General features: G+C 36.9%; 1 protein-coding gene and 1 long non-coding RNA gene across 5 annotated transcripts; one reads left to right on the plus strand and one right to left on the minus strand.

Annotated features, from left to right (window-relative positions):
- Positions 1-793: 793 nt before the first annotated feature.
- On the minus strand, positions 794-23,460 carry LOC115434642 (uncharacterized). The gene is made up of 3 exons (XR_003937569.1): positions 23,433-23,460; positions 7,130-7,133; positions 794-1,055 (listed from the first exon to the last, which is right to left on the minus strand). It is a non-coding gene; the product is annotated as an uncharacterized LOC115434642 (long non-coding RNA).
- On the plus strand, positions 8,667-18,000 carry cyp1b1 (cytochrome P450, family 1, subfamily B, polypeptide 1). Of its 4 annotated transcripts, none has more exons than XM_030156676.1 (3): positions 8,667-8,690; positions 11,188-12,244; positions 17,199-18,000. In XM_030156676.1, exons 2-3 carry the CDS (start codon positions 11,250-11,252, stop codon positions 17,815-17,817), a joined length of 1,614 nt encoding a protein of 537 aa, XP_030012536.1. In that variant the 5' UTR covers positions 8,667-8,690; positions 11,188-11,249; the 3' UTR covers positions 17,818-18,000. The 4 variants fall into 4 exon arrangements, with proteins under 4 accessions (XP_030012536.1, XP_030012538.1, XP_030012535.1 ...); XM_030156678.1 differs by having other exon boundaries at positions 8,675-8,690; positions 11,240-12,244; XM_030156675.1 differs by lacking the exon at positions 8,667-8,690 and adding an exon at positions 10,782-11,114 and having other exon boundaries at positions 11,240-12,244.
- Positions 23,461-24,588: the final 1,128 nt, after the last annotated feature.

Below are 24,588 nucleotides of genomic sequence, written 5' to 3' on the forward strand. Positions count from 1 at the left end.
AATCGGTGAGGAAAGCACAGGATTTGTGGACTTCTGGGAAATATCGGAGAGGGAGGGGGGGCGGAGTTGTGTTGGGGCACTTTGACATTTGGAGTCACCGGGGTTATTCAGTCGTAATGAGGCGCTCGCGGTCGGACCAAAGTAAAAAGGCTTTGCCCCAGCGCTCAACTCTCCCTGAATCATGGCCAGTTCGGTTTGGTGTAGTCAGACCAATCACACGGCGGCGTTATGATTCATCTCTAATAGAAAGTAATTAACAAGATGGGGCCATGTGTGTCTGTGTGTGGTTCAGCAGTGTGTGTCCGCCCCTGTATTTATGCTTTTTGCTAAATCAAAATTAATCAATTCATAAAAAAATGGAATCCATGTGCAGCAACATTCTATGAAAAAAACGTATATTTGCTCATAATTTGATCAGTTGAAATGTTGCCACTAGGGGGCAGCAGAATGACCCAAAATTCACCAAAAATTACTTAAGAAAATAGTTTTGGTAAATTTATTGATCTGACTACCTATCTAAAATAATTGTATCTTGAGTAATATCTCATGTTTTAAGTCATGAACAGTCCTGACAAGTGTTTTCAAAACAAAAATACGCATTTCCTTTGCTGGTAAATACTCCAGTAGATGTTCAAAGACAGTAAATTTGAAAGATATGACATCAGAACAAAGAAAACTGAAGAAAAAGTGATATACTGAGTAAAATATATCATTAACTGAACATACAAATAATCACCTACAACCACTGTCATGTATCAAACTCCGTGGGTTTTACTGGTGAATCAATGTAATGCTCGTAAAAGCTGAAATTAACGTTGAGGGTCATTAGATCAAAAACAGAGGAAACTGAAGAAAAAGTGACTTTTTCAGTAAAATATACCATTAACTGACTACAAAACAAGTGTGTCCATCCACTATCATTGATCCAACTCCATGGGTTTTACTGGTGAATCAATGTTGGAGAAGATGACGGTGTTTCCATGGTAACCACAGAGCCTTTCAACGTCCAAATGGGTCACATCTGATGACCACGAGAAGATGAAAAACTGGATTTTCTAAATTTATTAAACATTAATCAGTTTATCTAGCTTCTAACCAACATCTAAAATTACTCTATCTTGAATAATCTCTCATGTTTATGCTTATGAACAGTCTTAACAGAAGCTTTTATGACAGAAAATATCCAACTTTTTGGCTGCTTAATGCTCTGTTGTGTTCATTAGCTAATGCTGAACTCAGATTATGGAGATGTAGTCGATGAGAGCTGTGTGACTCAACCAAAACAGTGATGGTGGAAAATAAAAACAGTGAAGTAAAAGGCGTAAATCTGGTGTAAAACTAGCGTAGTCAGCTATCTGTCTTTCTCAATGACCAATCTGTCAGGAATCGCGGGGCTTGAATCCAAATATTAAGGCGAGACTAACAGGCGCCGAGTAAACCAATCACAGATAAGACGGATGTGACGCTTTTGTCAGAGAAACTTATATATATATATATATATATATATATATAGGGTATGTAGGGTGTAATCTGTAATTCAATCCTTATTTTTGAATCGATTAAACAACCGACAACAGTTTAACCCAGGGGTTTCAAACTCATTTTAGTTCAGGGGCCACATTAAGCCCAAATTGATCTCAAGTAGGCCGGACCAGTAAAACAACAGCATAATAACTTGTAAATAATGATGACTCCAAATTTTTCTCTTTGTTTTAGTACGATCAAAATTAAATTATGAAAATATGTACATTTACAAACTATCCAAACAAAAATGATGTGAATAACCTGAAAAAAATTAGATTTCTTGAGAAAAATAAGTGCAATTTTAACAATATTACACCTCAACTTACCATTTATACATGCATATATATTATGGATCGGATCTACAAAGGCACAAAATATTTAATAACAGGAAGTATAATGTTAAAATTTTACTTACAAAATTTCAGGCTTTTCACATTTTATTGTTAAAGGATAGTTTGTAAATGTTAATATTTTCATAATTTAACGTAAGTTTTTACACTAAAACAAAGAGAAAAACATGGAGTTGTCATTATTTATAGGTGTAATGTAATATTATGTTTTTCATAATAAACTAAGAAAATTTGGAGTCATTATTAAGTCACTATTATTTTAGTTGAGATCACATTGTCCTGTATGTGGAACGGGAACTAAAACGAGTTCGACATCCTTCATTGTTAATATCTTAAGTGTAGTTTTTGCAAATTCATTCTGCGGCCCGGACTGGAACCTTTGGCGGGCTGGTTTTGGCCCCCGGGCCGCATTTTTGACACCACTGGTTTAACCCATAAAGACCCAGTGATACTTTCGTGTCAGTTCCTAAATTAATTTTTCTCTTTATTTAACCTTTCTTGAGTGTTTTATCACCATTTATTATAATATTATCCTCTGTATTTGGCATTTTTTAAGTGTAAATCATGTATTTTCCTATATTTAATTCACTGATCATATAGATGTTCATAGAAGCTCAGAATAAAGTTGAGGGTTATTATATCAAAAACAAAGAAAACTGGGAAAAAAAAGTTACTTTTTCAGCAAAATCTCTCATTAACTGAACATAAACCCAGTGTGTCCATCCACTGTCATTGATCCAACTCCGTGGGTTTTACTGATGAATTTAGAAGATGGGAAGTGTGTGAAGTGGGTATTGTATTTAAGTTATGTGTAAAATCCAAAAGTAGTGTTTTTTCTTGTATGACTGCCACTTTCTTTTATCTTGATTCCAATAAAAAGAACATTGAAAGAAAAAAAAAGAAAAGTGACAGGTCTAATCACTTCCAAAGCCGTACTATCATTATGATTTTGCATTATTTATATTTGTAAGTTTGATCTGCTTCTTGCATCATAAAATCATCTAAGCGTCTGATTTGTACGACTACAACATTTTAACACGTGCACGGCTCGTACGAGTTTTCATCGGCGGCTTCAGCTTCCTACAAAGCTGAACCGAAGCTTCTCTATTCTGTGTAAATCCCTGAGAAGCGTGAAGTGGGAGGCCTGTGTTCAGTGAAGTTGTCAGCGTCTTCCCCTTCAGTTGTCACCCCTATGATGAAGCACATGTGCGTGACTGCTCTGCACCTTCAGAATAGCCTTGGGCGGTCGCCTGTATTCCTCTGTTTTCCCTACAAGTTCACAGCGTTGATTTAAAGAATAAGATAAGCCCTGTAAGTGCCGTTAAAGGCGTGCAGCTCTTCTCAGGTCCCTGTACGTGCTGCCAATAATTACAGGCATAAATCACAGTAATGGCTCGTTTCATTTCTCAGTCCTTTTTTTATACGTGAAGAAACTTCCTAACGCAGCCTCCTCGGATTTCCTCTGTATGAAACTATGATCTGAATGTGAGAAATGTTGGAGGAATCAGATGCGATCGCCGTCGCACCGGGCTTGGAGCTGCTTAATATAACTGTACCGTGGCTGTCTGAGCAACTCATCACCTGGACACACCTTCCTGAGCTCCTCCCTGACCTCCATGTCTTATTCACACGCGATGAGCAATTCAGCTGTCAGTCAAGCAGGAAGAGAAACTGCTGTTGAAACAGAACGGGCTGGAAACGAGGAGCTTTAGGGGCCCCGGGCGGGAGCGTCTGTGTGGGCCCTCAGCGCACGTCACCTCGCTGCACCTCACAGGGGATTACCTAAGGGACTGAGTGTCCAAACAACAACAAATGTGGGCTTTAAGGGCTATTTTTAGTCTTATAGTAACACTTATAGTACTGTGGGGACCAAACTGCAATGATAGTTGAAAGGATTAATGCACAGTTTGTTTCGCCATGAATCTAGATGAGATTTTTATCATATTTAATAGCCCTAAAGACATAAAACTTTTTTTTTGCTGTTTCCCAAATAACTTTTTTCTCCACATTTAACTCTTTCTAAGTGATCTGCTCCATTTATTACACTGGTCAACAACAAATTTATTGTTTTAGTTTTTTAAGCTGATTTAGGATAATTTTGGTGTGCTGAATCCAAAAATCACATTCATTTTGCTCAATCAGGTCAACTTTCTGAACTATGCTACATATTGGCTTTTTAACATTTTTGCTTACATTTATGGGCATTTTCACATCATATGATACAAAATTCTTTCATATTTCTTGCAATAAATGAGTTCTGAAGATTTTACTTTTGCCAATTTATAATTAATGGTTTTTATAATATTACAGGTGAATGAAATGGCTGCGACTAGAAGATCTTGCAAAAATAAGCCTGACGTATTCTGCTACATCTGCGGTGAATACACCATTGTACCTAACAGGAATCCTGTTAGAAATTTTTTTTTTTTTCTCTTAAAACCTATTTTGGGTGAGAACTATATAGAAAATCAACTGATAAAGTCACAAAAATGTAATCAATTTTGTGAGAAGATCAAATTTTTCAAAATCAAATTAACAAAAAAAACCCTGACCTGATTGAGAAAAACAGATGTCATTTTTGGATTTAGCGGTGCAAAATGGTCCTAATTAAGTTGAAAAAACCTAGACAACTTGCAAAAAACATTTTTTTGTAACCCAGTGTAATTATTATTGTCACATTATGTGTTTACTGCATCTCAGAGGGGATTACCTAACAGACTCAGCGTCCAAACAACAACAAATGTGGACTTTAAGGGCTATTTTTAGTCTTATAGTAACACTTAGGTGACTGAATTTGTGTATGAAACTGCAATGATAGTTAAAAGGATTAATGCATATTTTGTTTTGCCATGAATCTAGATGGGATTTTTTATCATTTTTAATATCCCTAAAGACATAAAACTATTTTTTGCTGCTTCCCAAATAACTTTTTTCTCCACATTTAGCCCTTCCTAAGCAGGGGTGTATGAAAATATTGGTATCGTAATATATCGCGATATTTCACTTCATGATACTGTATCGATATTTTCAGGTATTTATTCAAATGCAGACATGGCGGGGGTTCATTTTTGTTTTTTGTTTTCCAAGCTCTTATTTCTATATTCACGTGGGTATTTTGTTCTGTTGTTTGTTTACTACAAAAGTATTATTGTGATATTACAGATCATAAATGTAGTTTTTTGAAATTGATAACACTGTTTTGTTAAATAATGGATAATTCAAGCATCCTAAAAGCACTTTTCGCTGTCTGAAAGACGCAAATGTTTGTTTTTTTTATTGGGAATGCACAAAAATAATGTTCTGATGTTGGATGGTTCTGGGACTGAACATTGTGCATTCTTTTCGCAAAAGAATACGAACATTTAAGCAGGATCTTAAACTGTAATGTCGGTACAACATTATTTATTTATTTATTTATTTGTGTGGTTTTTTTGTACTGGTAAAGCTGCATGTTAAAACTTTATTTATCCAAATGCTGCACTATAAGTTTTTCCAGGAAATAATCTTTTAAAAACGGAAAAAAAAACCCAAAAAATCTCGCCTTGTTAACAGTATCATGATATATCGCAATATATCATATTCTGATCCTAGTATTGTATCGCCAGACTCTGGCCAATACACACCCCTATTTCTAAGTGATCTGCACCCATTTATTATAATTACATTATGTTTATTGTCACATTATGTGTTCACTGCATCTCAGAGGGGATTACCTAACAGAGTCAGTGTCCAAACAACATCAAATGTGGGCTTTAAGGGCTATTTTCAGTCTTATAAAAACGCTTTTAGTACTGTGGTGACCAAACTGCAATGATAGTTAAAAGGATTAATGCACATTTACCATGAATCTAGATGAAATTTTTATCATTTTTAACCCATAAAGGCCCAGCGCTACTTTTGTGGCAGCTCCAAAATGTTTTTTTTCCCTCTTTATTTAACCTTTCTTAAATGATTTATCAGATTTTATTGTAGTATTATCTTCTTTATTTTGTGTTTTTTCAGTGAAAATCTGGTATTTTCCTGCATTTAATTCACTGATCATGTAGATGCACATAAAAGCTCAAATTAATGTTGAGGGTTATTATATCAGAAAGAGAAAAAAATAAAAATAAAAAGTGACTTTTTCAGTACTTTTTTAATATACCATTAACTAAACATAAAACAAGTGTGTCCATCTACTATCATTGATCCAACTCTATGGGTTTTACTGGTGAATCAATGTTGTAGAAGATGACAGTGTTTCCACAGTAACTACGGAGCTTCTAAACATCCAAATGGGTCATATCTGATGACCATGAAAAGATGACAAACTGCATTTTACACCAAATATTTACACTCATTTCTAGGTTTAGGGATTCAGAAGTTATTAAACATTTTACATTAGCAGATGATTTTGGTCAATGGTGGACGTTTGGGTTCCAATGGGTTAATACCCCTAAAGACCTTAAAGACCTAAAACTATTTTTTGCTGTTTCCCAAATAACTTTTTTCTCTACATTTAACCCTTACTAAGTGATCTGCTCTATTTATTATTATTATTATTATTATTATTATTATTATTATATTATGTTTAATGTCACATTATGTGTTTACTGCACCTCAGAGGGGATTATCTGATGGACTCAGTGTCCAAACAACAACAAATGTGGGCTTTAAGGGCTATTTTTAGTCTTACAATAACACGTATAGTACTATTTATACTACTATGGTGACTGAATCTGTGTACGAAACTGCAGTGATAGTTAAATGGAGTGATGCATATTTTGTTTTGATATGAATCTAGATTAGATCAACATTTTAACCACTAAAGACCTAAAACTATATTTTGCTTACTTCCAAACAAGTTTTTCTCTTCTTTTTTTAACCTTTCCTAAGTGATCTACACCATTTACTATTATTATCTCATGTTTATAGTCACATTATGTGTTTATAGTTATATTCTATGTTTACAGTTATATTGTATTTTCATTTTTTTAATAGTTACACATTTTTAAAAATAGGTTTTCTGCTTTGTTTCTTGTGACACTGTGGTCTTTAGAGTGTTGTAATTTAAGATTTATTTATTTATGTATTAACTTACTTACTTAGTTACTTACTTACTTACCTATTTACTTATTTACTTATTTATTTATTTATTTACTTATTAGGGACAGTGCATATTGATGAACATCTACAGCAATTGCAGCTGTAAATATGCCAGATTATAGCAACAGTGCTAATTTCCATCTGTAGTCCCTAGGCAGGTGACAAGAAACACAACTGACAAAAGACGAAACATCATAAAAACACACAAAACAACACTGTGAGGACAATCTACTGATAGTCACAGGTTGTATTGTTGTACATATGGCAAAACTGACAAAAAAAAGGTTGACTTTGACTATATATTAGTGGAAATCAGATGGTTTTCTATATTTAATTAACTGATTATGCAAATGTTCAAAAAAGTAAATCAGAGTAAATTTTAAAGTTATAATATCAAAACAGAGAAGACTGAAGAAAAAGTTACATTCTAAACAAAATGGTGCACTGTGTATAAGTTCTAGTTCAACTTTATATTTGCTGGTTTAATAAAGTTCTAATATCCACACATATGCATTTGTATTTAGATCCAATCTGATATATGTGAAGTATAGAACAGCAGGAAAAACAAAAGTTTCAGGGGAAAAACAGCTTCTCTAAACCAAAGTGGTCGTATTTAGTTTGACCTCCCTTTGCACTTAACATGACTTTAACCCTTTTGTTCAGAAAATATGAGATTTAGGGCATTAGTGTCTTTTAAGGCTGGGCTCATATTTCCTGTATTTCCTTGTTGCATCTGAAAAAAAGAGAATGAGAAATAAATATGTGTGCAAAAACAACCCAGATGAAGGTGGACCAAGACTTCTGCACAGTGCTGTAGATCATTTACTAACTCGAAAACAAGCGTCTACAAGCACTATCATTTGCCAACCTACATGGGGAGAGGGTGACACTGCATTTTACCTGAATTGATTCAATGTACTGGTAGGATTAGTGGTTCAAAAGTAAGTACATACTGTATTTCAGATCACTACATGTTTTTGATCACTAGTGGCTGTTTAGGTCTTTGAGGATTGTAGAATAAAGTTTTGTTTGTTTTCCCTTCACCCTCCAACATAAATTTCTGCCAAACAAGAGACTAAAACTTAATCTAATCCAGAAAATAATGGTGAGACAGGAATTAAATGGCAGCTACAAATATATAGGAATATACTGTACATAATTTTTAAAGGTTAATCTTTAAAAGTGTATCTTTTGCTTTGGGAAAAACGCCAAGTTTAATCAGATGAAGCAGCTTCTCAGTTTTCTTAGAATTTGTGGAATTACTTGAAATACAGCAGTGACACAATGACATTTAAAGCCACCTTGCATTACTGAGTGCCTTACATCCATGCTATTCACAGTAAGTGGTTCAACTGAAGACGTACTGAGTCAGTCCCATGACCACAGATGTTCAGGATCACCAGTTTGGCCACTTATGCTCCACTGACCGACCACTGACACACTGAACACACAGACCTGCCTCTATATTTAATCACTAACACGCACACACACATACACACGCACGCACACACAATTGGATAAATCTAGTACAGACTGTAAAATTAAAAACAAGGGAGGGGGACCAGCTTGGGATCAGTCTAATAACTGGGTTCTTCCAGAGAAAGAGGCTGGGACCAGTCATTTATTGACACGTTTGTCTCCACCCTCAAAAGTCTGCAGAAATGAAACAAAATCCCAGTGTCACCTTGTAAGAGGTTCATCCCAGGGAGACAATTGGAGGATCCACAATCAGTAAGTCAATTTGTTCTTTATACTTAGATATTTTTGCAATGTATGGATGGAAGACATTAAGATATAATTATACAGTTACAACAAAAGGATAGAATTAGACCCTGATTATTATTATTATTAGACACAGCTAATATGAGAATATCTTAGTGTTTTAGGCCATAAAACAGAAAAAGTCTGTTGAAACTGACAGTTACCAGAAAAAAGCAATAAAATACCAAAATGATGGCAAAGTATTAAGTATATTAAAATAGTATGGGTTAAAAATATAGTCTGTTCAGTTATTGAAGGAAAAGTAAATTTGCAAAGTATTTTATGGTTTAATTTAGATTAAAATTGTGATAATTGTGTTTAAATTATTGCGCAATCACTGATGGACATAATTAAGCAGGAAACCTTTTAAAAATTGTTATTCTATTCTTTTTAACAAACAAACAAACAAATAAAGAAATTTTTAAAAATGGGACGGTTTCTGATCCGGGTCCGGTTTAGGTCACAGGACACCGGGTTTCTCTGAAGCCGCTGTCCGCGGTCCTGAAGCGCAAAACCCCGAATCTGGTCAGAAAACGGTTCAAACTAGAGCCGAGCACACAATTCCAGAGCCGACATCCGGCTGTTGTGATCCCTCAGAGGCTGAACTGCACACAAACACCTCAAACAGGCGGACACTAACACAACAAACACGAAAACACGACGCGTCAAAGCGCACCGCTGAAGCCCGGCTGAAGCCCGACTGTTTCCGCGGCTGCAGAACGCGCACCAGGAACAGAGCCAGGTCTGAAGAGGACTGAACAGAGGAGCAGGGATTTACTCTGCGGTGGCGCATGTCCACAGCTCCCTTTTACGCATCAGCGCGTAGTTTTAGACTTAAAAAACAAAACAAAACAAAACACCAGGTTGAATCCGGAGTCCTGCAGGACAGACTGGTCTGCACCATGAGGGTTAATTAGAGGAAATTAATGGGTTTCCAACACGGGGCTCGCCTCCTCCTGGTGGTTTGGTGGGAAAGCACACCCGAACTGCGCTAAAACACTGCACATCAACGCATCTGATGCATCACAGAAAATACAGAAAACACGTAAACTCGACACATTCTTTAGATTTTAATGCGCATCTTTATATTGTACAAGAAAAAGTAACTGCGGCTCCAAGGGCATTAAACTCAGCTGTAAAACATAGGAAATCATATATTTTAAATCAGTAAAAGTATTTTCTTTTTGTTTTGGTAAAAAAAAAAAGAGTTTCTTTTTTTAAATTTAGAAACATGAAACAATAAAAACGAAACCACATCCAAGCTGTATAATAACATAAGACGCGCACTTTGCGGAAAAGTAAAACTTTATAAACCTATTTTAAAAGAAATACACTGTTATCAAAACTTCCATCTAATAAACATACTTTTTCTTTATTTTAGACACAATAAATCACCTGAAATCTGATTGTAAATTATATAAAATACCAGTTACGCCTTTGTTAAAATGCAAGCTTGTAATACATGTTTTCAGCGCACAATGTTAGAATTGCCTCTGACTTTACTTTTTTAGACTGCGTTTCCTCAGGCAGCGACTCGCGAAAGCTTGTTTTTAACAATTTTATAAATTGTGGATTCATATGAACAGCATTTTATATAATAATAATAATAATAATAATAATAATTATTATTATTATTATTATTATTATTAAAGTTACTGCTAGACTTTAAAAATTACTATTAACAGCTGCTTAGTTGTAATGGCTACTACTACTACTAATGATAATGATAATAATAATAATGACTATAACATCTCTTTAAATCCCTTATAATTAACAAAATCTGATAAACAGGCACTGGATGCGGCGTTTAGGAAATTAGATAAATCGCCTCAAGTCCTATCCTATAAAAAACAATCATCCGTTTGCCTCATCAACTGCATAAAACGTGTAACTGTGTAAAAACACCACCAGTTCATAAACAAATACGCATATATAAACACACAGTATAAAGTTTATTCGCTCCTATCGGTCGTATTGTAACCGCTGCTCCCTGTGACGCACGGAGGGACGAGAAAGAAGGAGGGAGAGAGGGAGGTGGGAGGAGAAGGTGGAGGTGGGAGGCTGGTGTGAAACCCTTTGCAACAAAACCTTCCCACTGTAACAAAGCAGGGCACCGACCGACGCTGACGGGCCGCCCGTGATGCTGCGCGGTTTGGGGATAAAATAAATGAGTGGTGTTGGTGCAGCAGCGGCTCAAAGCCTGAGCGGCCAGAGGACAGAGCACAGAGCACAGGAGCGCACTTTGTGAATGAAACCTCAACTCAAGCCAACACTTCCAACCCTGTCAACGCCACATATATAGGGTTTATTCTTATTTTTTTTATGGATTTAAGTCATTTAAAGTGCAGATAGAGGGTTTTTACGCTGCAGTAAAAATCTGGATAATCCACTCAGGTAGATCATCACCCCCTCATTACTGTTTTTTTTTTTCTCTCTTTTTTACATGTTACTTCACACACCTCTGCAGCTTCTAGACCAACATCAAATAACATGATCTGGTTCTGGTGATCCCCCTGCAGCCTCCCAGTCATGGATGTCATACAGGAGGAGATTACCGCAACGAAAACCAGAGCTCTGCTGCTGGCATGCGTGACTCTGCTGTTCTCCTTCCACCTGTGGCGGTGGCTCCGGCACGGTTCGGTCGACTCCATGCCCGGTCCGTTCGGGTGGCCGATCATCGGGAACGCGGCGCAAATGGGCAACACGCCGCACCGGTACTTTGCGCGCATGGCGAAGAAATACGGCAACGTTTTCCAAATCAAACTGGGCTGCAGGACAGTGGTGGTGCTGAACGGGGACTCCATCAAACAGGCGCTCATCAGACAGGGGCCAGAGTTCGCCGGCAGACCTGACTTCGTCTCCTTCCAGTTCGTCTCCAACGGTGACAGCCTCGCCTTCAACACCATCACGGACTGGTGGAAGGTGCACCGCAAAGTGGCGCACTCCACTGTCCGCATGTTTTCCACCGGCAACCCGCAAACTAAGAAGACCTTCGAGCATCATGTGCTTTGCGAGGTGAAGGAGCTCCTGCAGCTTTTATTGGGGAAAACCAAGGAGCATAAGTATTTCCAGCCCATGACATATCTGGTGGTGTCCACGGCCAATATCATGAGCGCAGTGTGTTTTGGGAAGAGGTACTCCTATGAGGACGAGGAGTTTCAGCAGATGGTGGGAAGGAACGACCAGTTCACCAAAACTGTGGGAGCAGGGAGCATAGTGGACGTCATGCCCTGGCTCCAGCTGTTCCCCAACCCCATCAAAACCATCTTTGACAACTTCAAGGCCCTCAACTTTGAGTTTAATTTATTTATTCGAGATAAAGTCATGGAGCACAGGAAAACTGTCCAGTCCAGCGCCATCAGGGACATGACAGATGCTTTTATAGTAGCCCTGGACCAGCTGAGAGATAAAACTGGAGCTTCATTACAAAAAGACTATGTGACTTCAACTGTTGGGGACATTTTCGGAGCAAGTCAAGACACTCTGTCCACAGCTCTGCAGTGGATTATCCTCATCCTTGTCAAGTAAGCAACTTTTCATTAACCCATAAAGACCCAGTGCTACTTTTGTGGCAGTTCCCAAATTAACCCTTTCATGCATGAATTGTGAGAACCTTGGTCAAGATTTTTTTCTTCAGTGTTTTTATTCCTCCTTAGGCATGAAAAAAACAATGCGATCGACTTTTTTTTTTTTTTTTTTTCTATGGAGTTACAAAAATATCCATGCGTTTAATTTTTGAATTAAAAAAAAAAAACATGTGTTTAAAACCCGATATCGGACAGTGATATGAAAACAATGAAATAAAAACATTTTTAATGCTGCTAATCTGATGTCTTCTCACATTTTAACTTATTCTAATGCTAGTAATTATTCACTTCATGGAGATAATATGCAAAAAAAAAAAACAACAACAAAAAAAAAACCTTCTTGTCTAACAAATAACAATTGATTTACACTCAAACATGTTACTACAGATCAGGTTTATCAAGAACAGCAAAGTTACAGTAATGGTCTGAATGTCAGTGTATTGGATGGTGCGTAAGTGTCCATTGTGTTGGCTGATATGGAACTAAGACATCAAAACCCATGAATATACAAGAGAACAGCTGGAGAATAACTGTCCACTGGAGTGGCCTATGCATGAAAGGGTTAATTTTTCTCTCTTTAGTGACTTATCACCATTTATTCTAATATAATCCTCTGTATTTTTGCATTATTTCAGTGTATATCAGGTATTTTCCTGTCACTGTAAGAGCGGATAGTTGAGTTTACTTAACCCTTTCATGCATAGTGGTCACTACAGTGGACAGCTGTTCAAAGCTGTTCTCTTGTATATTCATGGATTTTGTTGTTTTAGTTTCATATCAGCCAACACAGTGGACACTTATGCATCATCCCATACACTACAATTGATAACATTACTGTAACTTTGCCATTCTAGATAAACTTCATCTAACATATTTGAGTGTAAATCAATTCCTTGTTATTGTTATTAGACTGTCATTAACAACAAAAGTTTTTTTTTTTTTTGCATGTTATCTCAATGAAGTGAGTAATGTCTAGCAATAGAGCACGTTAAAATGTGAGAAAACATCACATGAGCAGCATTAAAATGTTTTTATTTCATAGTTTTCACAGTAAATACATGATTTTTTTGCTTCAAAAATTAAACGCATGGTGTCCAGCTGAGTGGACATTTTTGCAACTCCATGAAAAATAGCTTAATAAAAAAAATTATTGCATTGTTTTTTTAATGCCTAAAGAAGAATAAAATCACCCAAGAAAAAAAAAATCTTGATTAAGGTTCTTGTAATTCATGTATGAAAGGGTTAATTCACGGATCATGTAAATTTTCATTAAAACTCTGATTAAAATTGAGGGTTATTATATCAGAAAGAGAAAAAAACAGAAGAAAATTTGACTTTTTCGGCAAGTCTATCATTAATTGAACATAAATCAAGTGTGTCCATCCACTGTCATTGATCCAACTGTATGGGTTTTACTGGTGAATCAATGTTGTAGAAGATGACGCTGTGTCTGGTAGAGTTTCATACAGTCTTCGACATACAATTATTATAGATAATTCATTTATCAAGACAGGGGTAGTTCTTTGTTTACCTGCTTTATTAGCAAACAACTACCCCTGTCTTGATAAATGAATTATCTACAAAAATAGATGAGTGTTTCCACGGTAACTACGGAGCCTCTGAACGTCCAAATGGGTCATATCTGATGACCATGAAAAGACGATAAACTGCATTTTACTCCAATTATTTACATTTATTGATAGGATTAATGAATCAATAGGTATTAAACAGTTTAGATCAGTAGATAGTTTTGGTCAACGGTGGATGTTTGGGCTTTTAAGGGTTTTAAGGGATTATTTTGTTATTTAAGGAGGAATGATTGGAAGTAACTTAGAGGGGTTTGATGTTGCTTTTCAGCTGTCTGGACTTGAGTATTTGTTATGTAAGAGCCCAGCGGAGAGCTGAGACACAGGCACAACAGTGAAAGTCAATGAAATGCTCTGTCAGCACTTTACCATTCAAGAAAACAGTTCAGGCTGACTTCTCATGAGGTCATTTTCTCATCTGGTTTGGCTGCTTCACCTGGTCCGACTTCCCCTTCAGTCAGTAGTTATAAGACAAGGAACAACGCTCTGCTTTCAATAATATCTTTTTTTTTTTATCACTGATATGGTTTCAGGTAACAAAAAAAAGTCCAATCACCTCTTTAGAAAGTTTTTAAAATGACACATCCTGCACCTCCTTCCAGTTTTTTTCTCACTGCATGTGTAAAAACTGCAGATTATATTCCAATTGGTTCCAAATGAATCATGATTTAATGTCACAACTCTAGATCAAACCCATTAAAGTCAGGATATGACTGAGGGAAGAGATACAGCGAATAAAAAAACTTGTCAAGAGTGAAACTTGACGTAACTCTGGACTGTCAACGGTGAATGACAGCGAAGGAAACATGAAGGACCTGTTTCTGAGTTTAGAGGGACTGTAATAATCCAGACTCACACTGCGCCGGAGACCATCATTTTCAATAAGCAAACAGTCGACTTCTGCAGAACGAGTTTGGAACAATGTGCTTCACTTACTCAGTGGTGGAGGAAGTACTCAGAGCTTTTAGTTTAGTGAAAATACCAATACCACAGCCTGAAAAGTCCTGCATTTGATACCTTGAACTAGAAGCACTCGGAGAGCGCAGACCTCCGCCAAGGCTGATCAGTGGCCCCCCCCCCCCGTGGGCCCCCCCACGCCAAGGAGGTTATGTTTTTGCCAGGGTTTGTTTGTCTGTCTGTTTGTTTGTTTGTCTGTCCATTAGTGTGCAACATAACTCAAAAAGTTATGGACAGATTTTGATGAAATTTTCTGGTCTGCGCCCCCCCCCCCCCCGTGGGCCCCCCCCCCCCCCAATCACCACCAAAATGTAATCATTTCTTCCTTATCCCATTTCCAACAAACCCTGAAAATTTCATCCAAATCTGTCCATAACTTTTTGAGTTATGTTGCACACTAATGGACAGACAAACAAACAGACAAACAAACAAACCCTGGCAAAAACATAACCTCCTTGGCGGAGGTAACTAGAAGCACTCGGAGAGCACAGACCTCCGCCAAGGCTGATCAGTGGCCCCCCCCGTGGGCCCCCCCACCCCCGATCACCACCCAAATTTAATCATTTCTTCCTCATCCCATTTCCAACAAACCCTGAAAATTTCATCCAAATCTGTCCATAACTTTTTGAGTTATATTGCACACTAACGGACAGACAAACAAACAAACAAACAAACAAACAAACAAACAAACCCTGGCAAAAACATAACCTCCTTGGCGGAGGTAATAAAAGCATTAGCACCAAAAGTAGCAGAATTTAAGGTACAGTTAAAAGATTATAATTATTGATGTGTTAATGTGTTTATTTTATGCATTAAAGCTACAAATAGACTCATTTTACTGTATAATAATAATAATAATAATAATAATAATAATAATAGTTAAAACTCCATCCTTATTTATTATGAAGTTTTCATTTTATATTAGTAGCAAATATTTCCAATACATGCAGCGAAAAAAAAATCTAAAAAAAATGCCATGAAAGTATAAAAGTAGCAGAAAATAAGTACAAATATTTCAGATTTGATACATTCCACCACTAATACTTTTGCATTTTCTGATTATATCATAAGATCAAGTGTTGTTTTGCTCATTTCATGTCTGATTTTACAGATTAGATGTCTTTAAAAACAGCAGTGTGAGCTCTGCGTAACATAAATCAGTGGGAAAAGAACAAATGAGGGTGTAGATGTTTCTGAGATGCTTTTAAGGAACATTGTTGTTATACTTTTAGTACCTTTTAAAATAATAATGTTTTATATGTATGTTCCTATCAGTTTTAAGTTTGTTTTTAGTACTGACTTTCATTGTGTTTGTGTATATTAGTGTGGATGTATGGCTGTGATTTCCATTTTGTGTACACTACCAGTCAAAAGTTTGGAGTCATCTTCTCATTTAAATAACATGAGATGGACCTCAGATGGCCATCAAGTGCTCAGCATCACTAGGAACTCCTTCAAGACTTTTGGAAAACATTTCAGATGACTACCTCATGAAAATGCCAAGAATTTACAAAGCAGTAATAAAAGCAAAGTGTGGCTATTTTGAAGAAATTAAAATATAAAACATGCTTTGAGTTTATCACACTTTTTTAACTACAAAATTACCTCCGCCAAGGAGGTTATGTATTTGCCAGGGTTTGTTTGTTTGTTTGTTGGTTATTTAGCAACATAACTGAAAAAGTTAAGGATGGATTTGGATGAAATTTTCAGGAAATGTCCAAAATGGGACGAGTAACAAATGATTAGATTTTGGGAATGATCCGGATCACTGTCTGGATCCAGGAATTTTTAAAAATGATTCTTTATCATTGGGAGATAGGGGTATTTTCAACATATGTATGTGTAACTCCAAAATGAATGGTCAGCGTGTTTGGTAAAAAAAAACATATAAAATAAGTTCCAAAACAGGTTCTGCAAGATATGGAAGATTGATTCATCATGTGTAGCAAAAGTGATATAGTTGTTTGTCTGTAAGCAAAATAACTCAAAAAGTTATGGATGAATTCGGATGAAATTTTCAGGAAATGTTGATACTGGCACAAGGAACAAATGATTAAATTTGGGTGGTGATTGGGGGGGGGGACTGATCTGCCTTGGTGGAGTGGTTTTCTAGTTCCATGTGTGTTCTTTCATAGTTTTGATGCCTTCAGTGAGAATCTACAATGTAAATAGTCATGAAAATAAAGAAAAACGAGCTGAGTCCAAACTTTTGACTGGTAGTATAACTTCTGCTGCTGCTGTCTTGGCCAGGACACTCTTAAAAAGGAGAGTTTTAATCCCAATGAGCTTTTTTCCCGGTTAAATAAAGGTTATAATAAATAATAAATAGTTCTGACCTGTGCCCGCAGGTATCCGGACATGCAGGTGCGTCTCCAGCAGGAGGTGGACAAAGTGGTGGACCGTAACCGCCTCCCGTCCATCGAGGACCAGCCACATCTGCCTTACGTCATGGCCTTCATCTACGAGGTGATGCGATTCACCAGCTTTGTGCCGCTCACCATCCCCCACTCCACTGTCACTGACACCTCCATCATGGGCTACACTGTACCAAAGAACACCGTGGTCTTCATCAACCAGTGGTCCATCAACCACGACCCAGAGCTGTGGGAGCATCCAGAGACCTTCGACCCCGAGCGTTTCCTCAGAGACGGCGTCCTGAACAAGGACAAGGCCAGCAGCGTGCTCATCTTTTCCCTAGGCAAGCGGCGGTGCATCGGTGAAGAGCTGTCCAAACTACAGCTCTTCCTCTTCACATCGGTGATCACCCACCAGTGCAACGTCAGCGCAGACCCCTCAAACCCTCCCAAACTGGAATACAACTATGGTCTGACTCTAAAACCTCTCCCTTTTAGCATTGAAGTGTTGTTAAGAGATGATGCATATCTGCTGAACAACAATCAGACGCTCGCTGCTGATACCGAGGAGGTGAATGACAACCTCGCAACAAACTCACAAACAAAACAATAAACAAAAATCAAAGCTATAATGAGTGAAAATGAAGGCTGAAACACAGAAAGACTCATGGACAGGAGCTCCATAAATATATATATTTATAAGCTGAAATCTCAGGCTAAATGTATTTCTTTACACACTGTTTCAGATGCTTAAGAGGACAGTCATTTGAGAATGATTAAATACTTGTGATCAATGCAAAAGTGACTTATTTTTAAGTATTATAGCTACGCAGAAACAGATGTGGCCTCTTTTTCACATGTTGTATACAGTACTTTCTCACATAACCTACAGCTCACCCACCAGCCTTGAATCTGAACCAGTTTTCCACTGCAGTCACTGGAAACCAGCCTCATCCAGACCCACGTTCATACAACGCTGCACTCACAGGAGTTACAGGAGTGAAATGCTGCTGTGATGAATCCTTAAAGCCTCCGACAAATTAACCCTAAGATGGAAAAGTTGAAATCTTCCTGGTTTGTATGTAGCGCTGTCACAGCCTTTCATATGGTTAATTAATCCGATACAATGGATATTTCAGGAATTCCTCTAAAATAAAGGTTCAATATCTAAGATTTGTAGGTGTTTGAAGGGTTATGTGAAGGTTGCATTGAAGTCTGTGTTGTGTTTAGGCTCAGTCAGGATACGAAGAGCGATGTGGATGCATTGAGGCTCTGAACAGGAATGAAACTGAAGTACTGCATATGTTTTTAGGATGTCTGAAAACACCACAAAAAGGTGTATCAAGAGTAAGAGTAAAGAGTATGTAAATTTTCCCTTTGTGAGGAAATATAAGATCTCTAGTTTGAACAATCTTTCCTTATTCCTGGTTAAATTCCTTAACAACTAGAAGATTCAATCACTTAAACATATGTCATGAAGAAAACCGACGGAACAAAAAGAACGGTCGAAGTTGTCATATCGAGAAGAGTCCATGCAAGAAATCATTCCTCCTTAAAAGCTGATTAAGTTTGCAAAGAAACACCAACTTGAAAAGAAAGTTTGTGCCACATTTTCGAATCAGCAGTGGTCACTCCTAAGATATATTTGATGATAGTTCTGAACTGGGCCTAAGCTAACGATATCCGGTGTGAAATGTAATGAAGAACAAAAGAGCAAGTGCAGGGATTGTTGCAGAAAAAAAGTGACCCAAGTTCTCTACAGAAATGAGTCTATTACTACGGATACAGACTAATGACACAAGTCGCTTTTCCATTGGACATCTGCGCAAAACTTTACCAATATTTACTAAATGTCGAGAAAACAGAAGTGCGTAATGTCGGTTTTTCCATTAAATCACAAATGCAATGATTTGTTTATTATCGCGAGATGACACGAGAAGTCATTCCATAAACATGGCAACGAATGTAAATATCATGTTGATTTACAGATATATTCATTATTATTATATATTATCCCTCTATCCCGTCTGAAATTTAAAAATTATTCAGTTTCCTGGTGTGTCCACACATATCGCACCATGTTTCTTTGAAAACTCTTCTTCGCTTGTTGTAACGTCTAACCCTAACCCAACATCTGTTTTTTTTTTGTTTTTTTTGTTTTTTTTTTATTCATGTGACTCAAGTTGCAGAAAAAGGTCTATCTGTTGCAGTTTTGCGTGATATATCAATTTTGCTATGCTCGAAAAACCACCTCTTGCCAGGGCAAAAACTTTCAATAGAAAAATGAGAGTTTGGGCGAAATTGGAGTTTTTCCATTAGTCAAATTTTTATGAGCAAGTTATATTAACGCAATTTGAGGGTCAATGGAAAAGCGACTATAGTTAATGGCTAAGAAATGGAATTAGCTAACATCAACAAACACAAAACTCTTATTGCTAACTTTGCATGAGCACACAGCTATGAAAGTCTTACATGTTGAACCATTATTTCATGTTATTTTACTGATGTTTTTCTTTAACTTCTGAATGCTTCATCAGATCATCATGAAACCTTTGAGCATAAATAATCGTAGATGGAGACTTCCTGATCTCCTGACTGATGCTCCGGTCACATAAACAGGTAAATAAGCTGCAGAGTACTTCAGCCTAATGTCTCCTCACATAAAATGTCCACTTCTAATGTTGGTTTGATACAGATGGGTGATAAATTAGAAGACGTAAGATGTTTTTTTTTTTTTTGATGATGGAAGAGAATGTGGTCAGAAACTCTCGTTACCTCCACCAGGAGGTATTGTGATCACTTTGCTTTGTGTGTTTGTTTATTTGTTTGTTTGTTAGCAACTTTACGGGAAAACTGTTTTACCAAATTGTACCCACAGATAGGCCTAGGCCCTGGGACCAACCCATTAAATTTTGGGCCAAGTAGGCCAAAGTTCAAGGTCACAGCAAGGTCACAAAATCTACAATTTTCCTACCTCTCATCATTGAGCAATTTTCAAAAATTCATAAAAAAAATTCAAAATGACTCCAATTAGCCTCCAATTTGATACACCCATAGCTTATAACAATATCTTGTATCTGGCACAAAATTGTCCACATCCACTGTGGAATGTGGACATTTCAATTAAACATTGAAAATCCCATTTACGACACATTTTTCATTGTAACTCAACAAATATTGATTGGAATTTAATATAATTTGACATACACATGACTGGTACCAAGCTTCAACTTTTTCTGCTGTATGGAACAACCTGGAAACTGTTGAATTTAAAAAGAAACAGTTGATTCACACATGCACACTGTTTGGGGTGCTTGGCGGAGGTTTGCGTTCTCTGAACACTTGTTTTTGTTGAGATCTGGTCAAGGTCAAAGTCAAGTTTATTCCTATAGCACATTTACAACAATGCAAAGTGTCCAAAGTCCTGTAGAAGGATATAGGTAAAAATACAAGACATAACAAAACTAATAAAAATATATAGATATAGAAGATAAGATATACTAAAACTGATAAAACAGATACACAATAATAAGATAAATAGTATCTAAAAACACAACCAGTGACTGAAGGCCATAACGTACATCATTTTCGGGCTCATACTCGTCCTGGATGAGACCACTCTCTTCTGTTTGATTTAACTCATCACCCATCTGCAGTTTGTGAAAAACCACAGAGTTGCTCAGGAACAAGGCCAATTGAGACGCCAAATATTTGACGTAGAATGCTTGGGAGAGTCATCTCAGACGTTGACGCTGTTAGGGTACACCAAACAGATCTGCTGCACATGTACATGTAATGCATGTACCTGTGAACTGCTGTACAGTGCACCTATGAAACATTAGACCAGTGTTATTTATGTCTTTTACTTTGATTCTGTTTGAATGAATGTTAGAACGCTGCTTGATGATTAACTTTTCTACTCCACCTCTCGACGATGCCAGTAACCAAATGATTCCTACACCACGCCGTTTCCTGTGCTGATGTCCACGTGCTGTCACATTGCATTCGTTTTCTGTAGACTCATGTAATTACTGTCTCAGTATGAGAGACGAATGCACCGACTGTAAAGTCTTGGATTTGGGCATTTGTTGGCTTCAGTTACATCACATTGAAGTAATTCAGTAATTCTCCTAACTAACAGGCGATGTTAAGTAAATATTAACAGACATGATTTAAGTTATTTGTATGTTTTAGTCAATCCTACTGATTTCTTGCCCAAGTTTAAGCACTGATGCACACTTTCCAAAAAATATAAAAAATACCATAAAAACATGAGGCTTCAGTATAGAGATTTTCATTTGCATTCAATGTATCCGTATATATTCATATATTCATATACAGATCAGACATAAAAGGGGGCAAGCAATGCCTTAAATCTAAAGTTTACAGTATATTTACTTCATGTGTATCATTGTAAAAAATTAGATGAATGGTGAAAAAACTATAAAATGATTACTGCTCATTGTAGTAACACATAAAGCTTTTATCTAGATGTTGCTGAGTATTCTTAAATCCACTTGCTGAAAGTTGTATATGATATTGTAAAGTGTACAAACAATTAAAAGACGATTAAACTAACATTTTTTAACTTATATAGTCATGTCATTCTTGATTAATACTTCTCAATAGATGGAATACAAAGACACATAAATCCATGTCTTTCTTTGTGTCTTGATGTGATTCTCGATGCTGATTTGTCAGCACATATGGTTACTGTAAAAATGCATCAAGCTCTTGGTTTCTTCCCAGATGAGGTGGGAGCAGAAGAGGAAGTGTTTGGGAGACCCCTTTCCCTGCACTGCGTTTTTATCTCGCCCTGCCAGAACATCCTGTACTTGATCACTGGGAGGTTTGCAGCCAGCCAGCTGGCCAGACAACTTCAAGAGTGCGTGACAAATTCAGATAAAACTACTGTAGATGATTACTGATATGGCATTCTCTGCTGCCGTGCTCCTTTTTTTTTTCTACGACAAAATTAATTCTGAAGACTAAATAGTACCGGTGAAGTCATGAGTGGCAAAGTTCCAAGCATAATCTTTATGAATGGGAAGGAAAACTGTAAGTCTGCTTCTGCAGCTTCTTAGTGACATATGTCAAACTGAGCCGACGGGTCATCAAACACAGTTGACATTATAATGCACAGTTTAGCGATTGGACTTAAGTCAGTGGTTCCCCACTTTTTTTGGCTCGTGACCCCATTTTAACATCACAAATTTCTGGCGACCCCAGACATTCAAAACAGACTTTTTTTTTTTGCTAAAATAATTTGTTTTTGATCATGTAATAGTTTTCTATACTATGTTGCGAATAAACATTAATTTTAGATGACATTTAGTCTATATAATGTTATTATTATTATTATTATTATTATTATGTTTTTATTATGGACGGAGGCAGAAAAGCCAGGTGTAGATTACTGCACAAAGTGAGAATTTGATTTTCCTTGGTCAGGATATGTACAGTCAGTCCTGCTTGGATTTACAAGGCTGACAATTAATACTGAACAAATAATAACTCAAACTATGAATTATGACAGAGCTGCAGCATCTTAAACCGACCATAATGAACATTTGACAGATAAACAGAACCACAGTGCTTCAGTTTCAGCTTCACAGTTTGTCATGTTTCTTATGGATTGCGACTGTCTCTCTCAACTCACCATATATTTTTTTATTAGTAAGTTTTTTTTGTTTTGTTTTAGTAATTACTAGAAATTTCAGGTGACCCCATTTGAATTCCAGGCGACCTCATGTGGGGTCCTGACCCCAAGGTTGAAAATTAGTGTCTTAATGCATAAAGGCCCAGCACTACATTTGTATCAGTTCACAAATGAATTTTCTCTATATCTAACCTTTCTTAAGTGATTTATCACCATTTATTATAATATAATCTTCTGTACTTTGTATTTTATCAGTAAAAATCAGGTATTTTCCTATATTTAATTTACTGATCATGAAGATGTTCATAAAAAAGATCAGATTAAAGTTGGGGGCATTATATCAATAACAGAGAAAACAGCAGAAAAAGTGACTTTTTCAGTAAAATCTGTCATTAACTGAACATAAAACAAGCATCTCCATCCACTGTCACTGATCCAACTCCATGGGTTTTACTGGTGAATCAATGTTGTAGAAGATGACGCAGTTTCCACGGTAACTACAGAGCCTCTGAACGTCCAAATGGGTCATATCTAATGACCATGAAAAGACGACAAACTACATTTTACACTAATTATTTACATGTATTGATAGGATTAGTGGATCAACAGGTATTAAACAGTTTCGATCAGTCGATGGTTTTGGTCGGTGATGGATGTGTGGGTCTTTACGGGTTAAAGTTGATGACAGTATCGACCTTTAGGGGTTATTTCTTTTGTTTTGTTTCCTTACTTGCATAACAGGAAAAGGCTATTCTCAATATTCTGTACTTTTGAGGAAATGCAGCCAATTGGACGGGCGGATTCACATCCAGCCGTCCCAGACAGAAAAGCAGGTGCCTTGCAGGAGTTTCGGAGCGCTGCAGTGGCATAAGCCTGGTGGGAAACATTAAATATTGCACGAAGTGGTGGTAAGACACATCCTATGTCATTACAGCTTAGACCTGTCAGGACTGTATTAACCAGATTAGCATCATTCTCTGTGTTTAATCTGGTATTGAGCATTGGCTGTTGATAAAATATGTACACACAGAACACACACAAGATCTTACTGTGGTTGACTGAACGTTGTGCAACTTTAGATGGTGAATGGAGGGACACGTGGAGATCTGAATGAAGATGTAACATTCTGACAGCATACGAGATCACCTGAGTCAGGAATGAAAAACAGCATCAAAATACCAACACAGACCAGGGAGTCCTTTAACCCTTTAACCCAGTGGTTTCCAACCTTTTTTGGCTCATGACCCCATTTTAACATCACAAATTTATGGCGACCCCAGACATTCAGACCACAGATTTTTTTTTTTTTTGCTGAAACTAAAATAGTTTGCTATACTATGTTGCAAATAAATGCTAATTTCAGATGACATTTAGTCTATATAATGTTTATTATTATGGACGGAGGCAGTAAATCCAGGTGTAGGTTGCTGCACAAAGGGAGAATTTGATTTTCCTTGGTCAGGATATGTACAGTCAGTCCAGCTTGGATTTACAAGGCTGACAATTAATACTGAACAAACAAGAACTCAAACTATGAATTACAAAAGAGCTGCAGCATCTGAAACCGACCACAATGAACATTTCAAAGATAAACAGAACCACAGTGCCTCAGTTTAAGCTTCACAGTTTGTCATGTATTGGGATTGTCTCTCTCAACTCAGTGTTTTTTTTTTTTATTAGTATTGGGTTTTTTTTGTTTTTTGTGGTTTTTTTTAATCAATTACT

Source organism: Sphaeramia orbicularis, chromosome 15, assembly GCF_902148855.1.
Source record: "Sphaeramia orbicularis chromosome 15, fSphaOr1.1, whole genome shotgun sequence".
Classification (NCBI taxonomy): Eukaryota; Metazoa; Chordata; class Actinopteri; order Kurtiformes; family Apogonidae; genus Sphaeramia; species Sphaeramia orbicularis.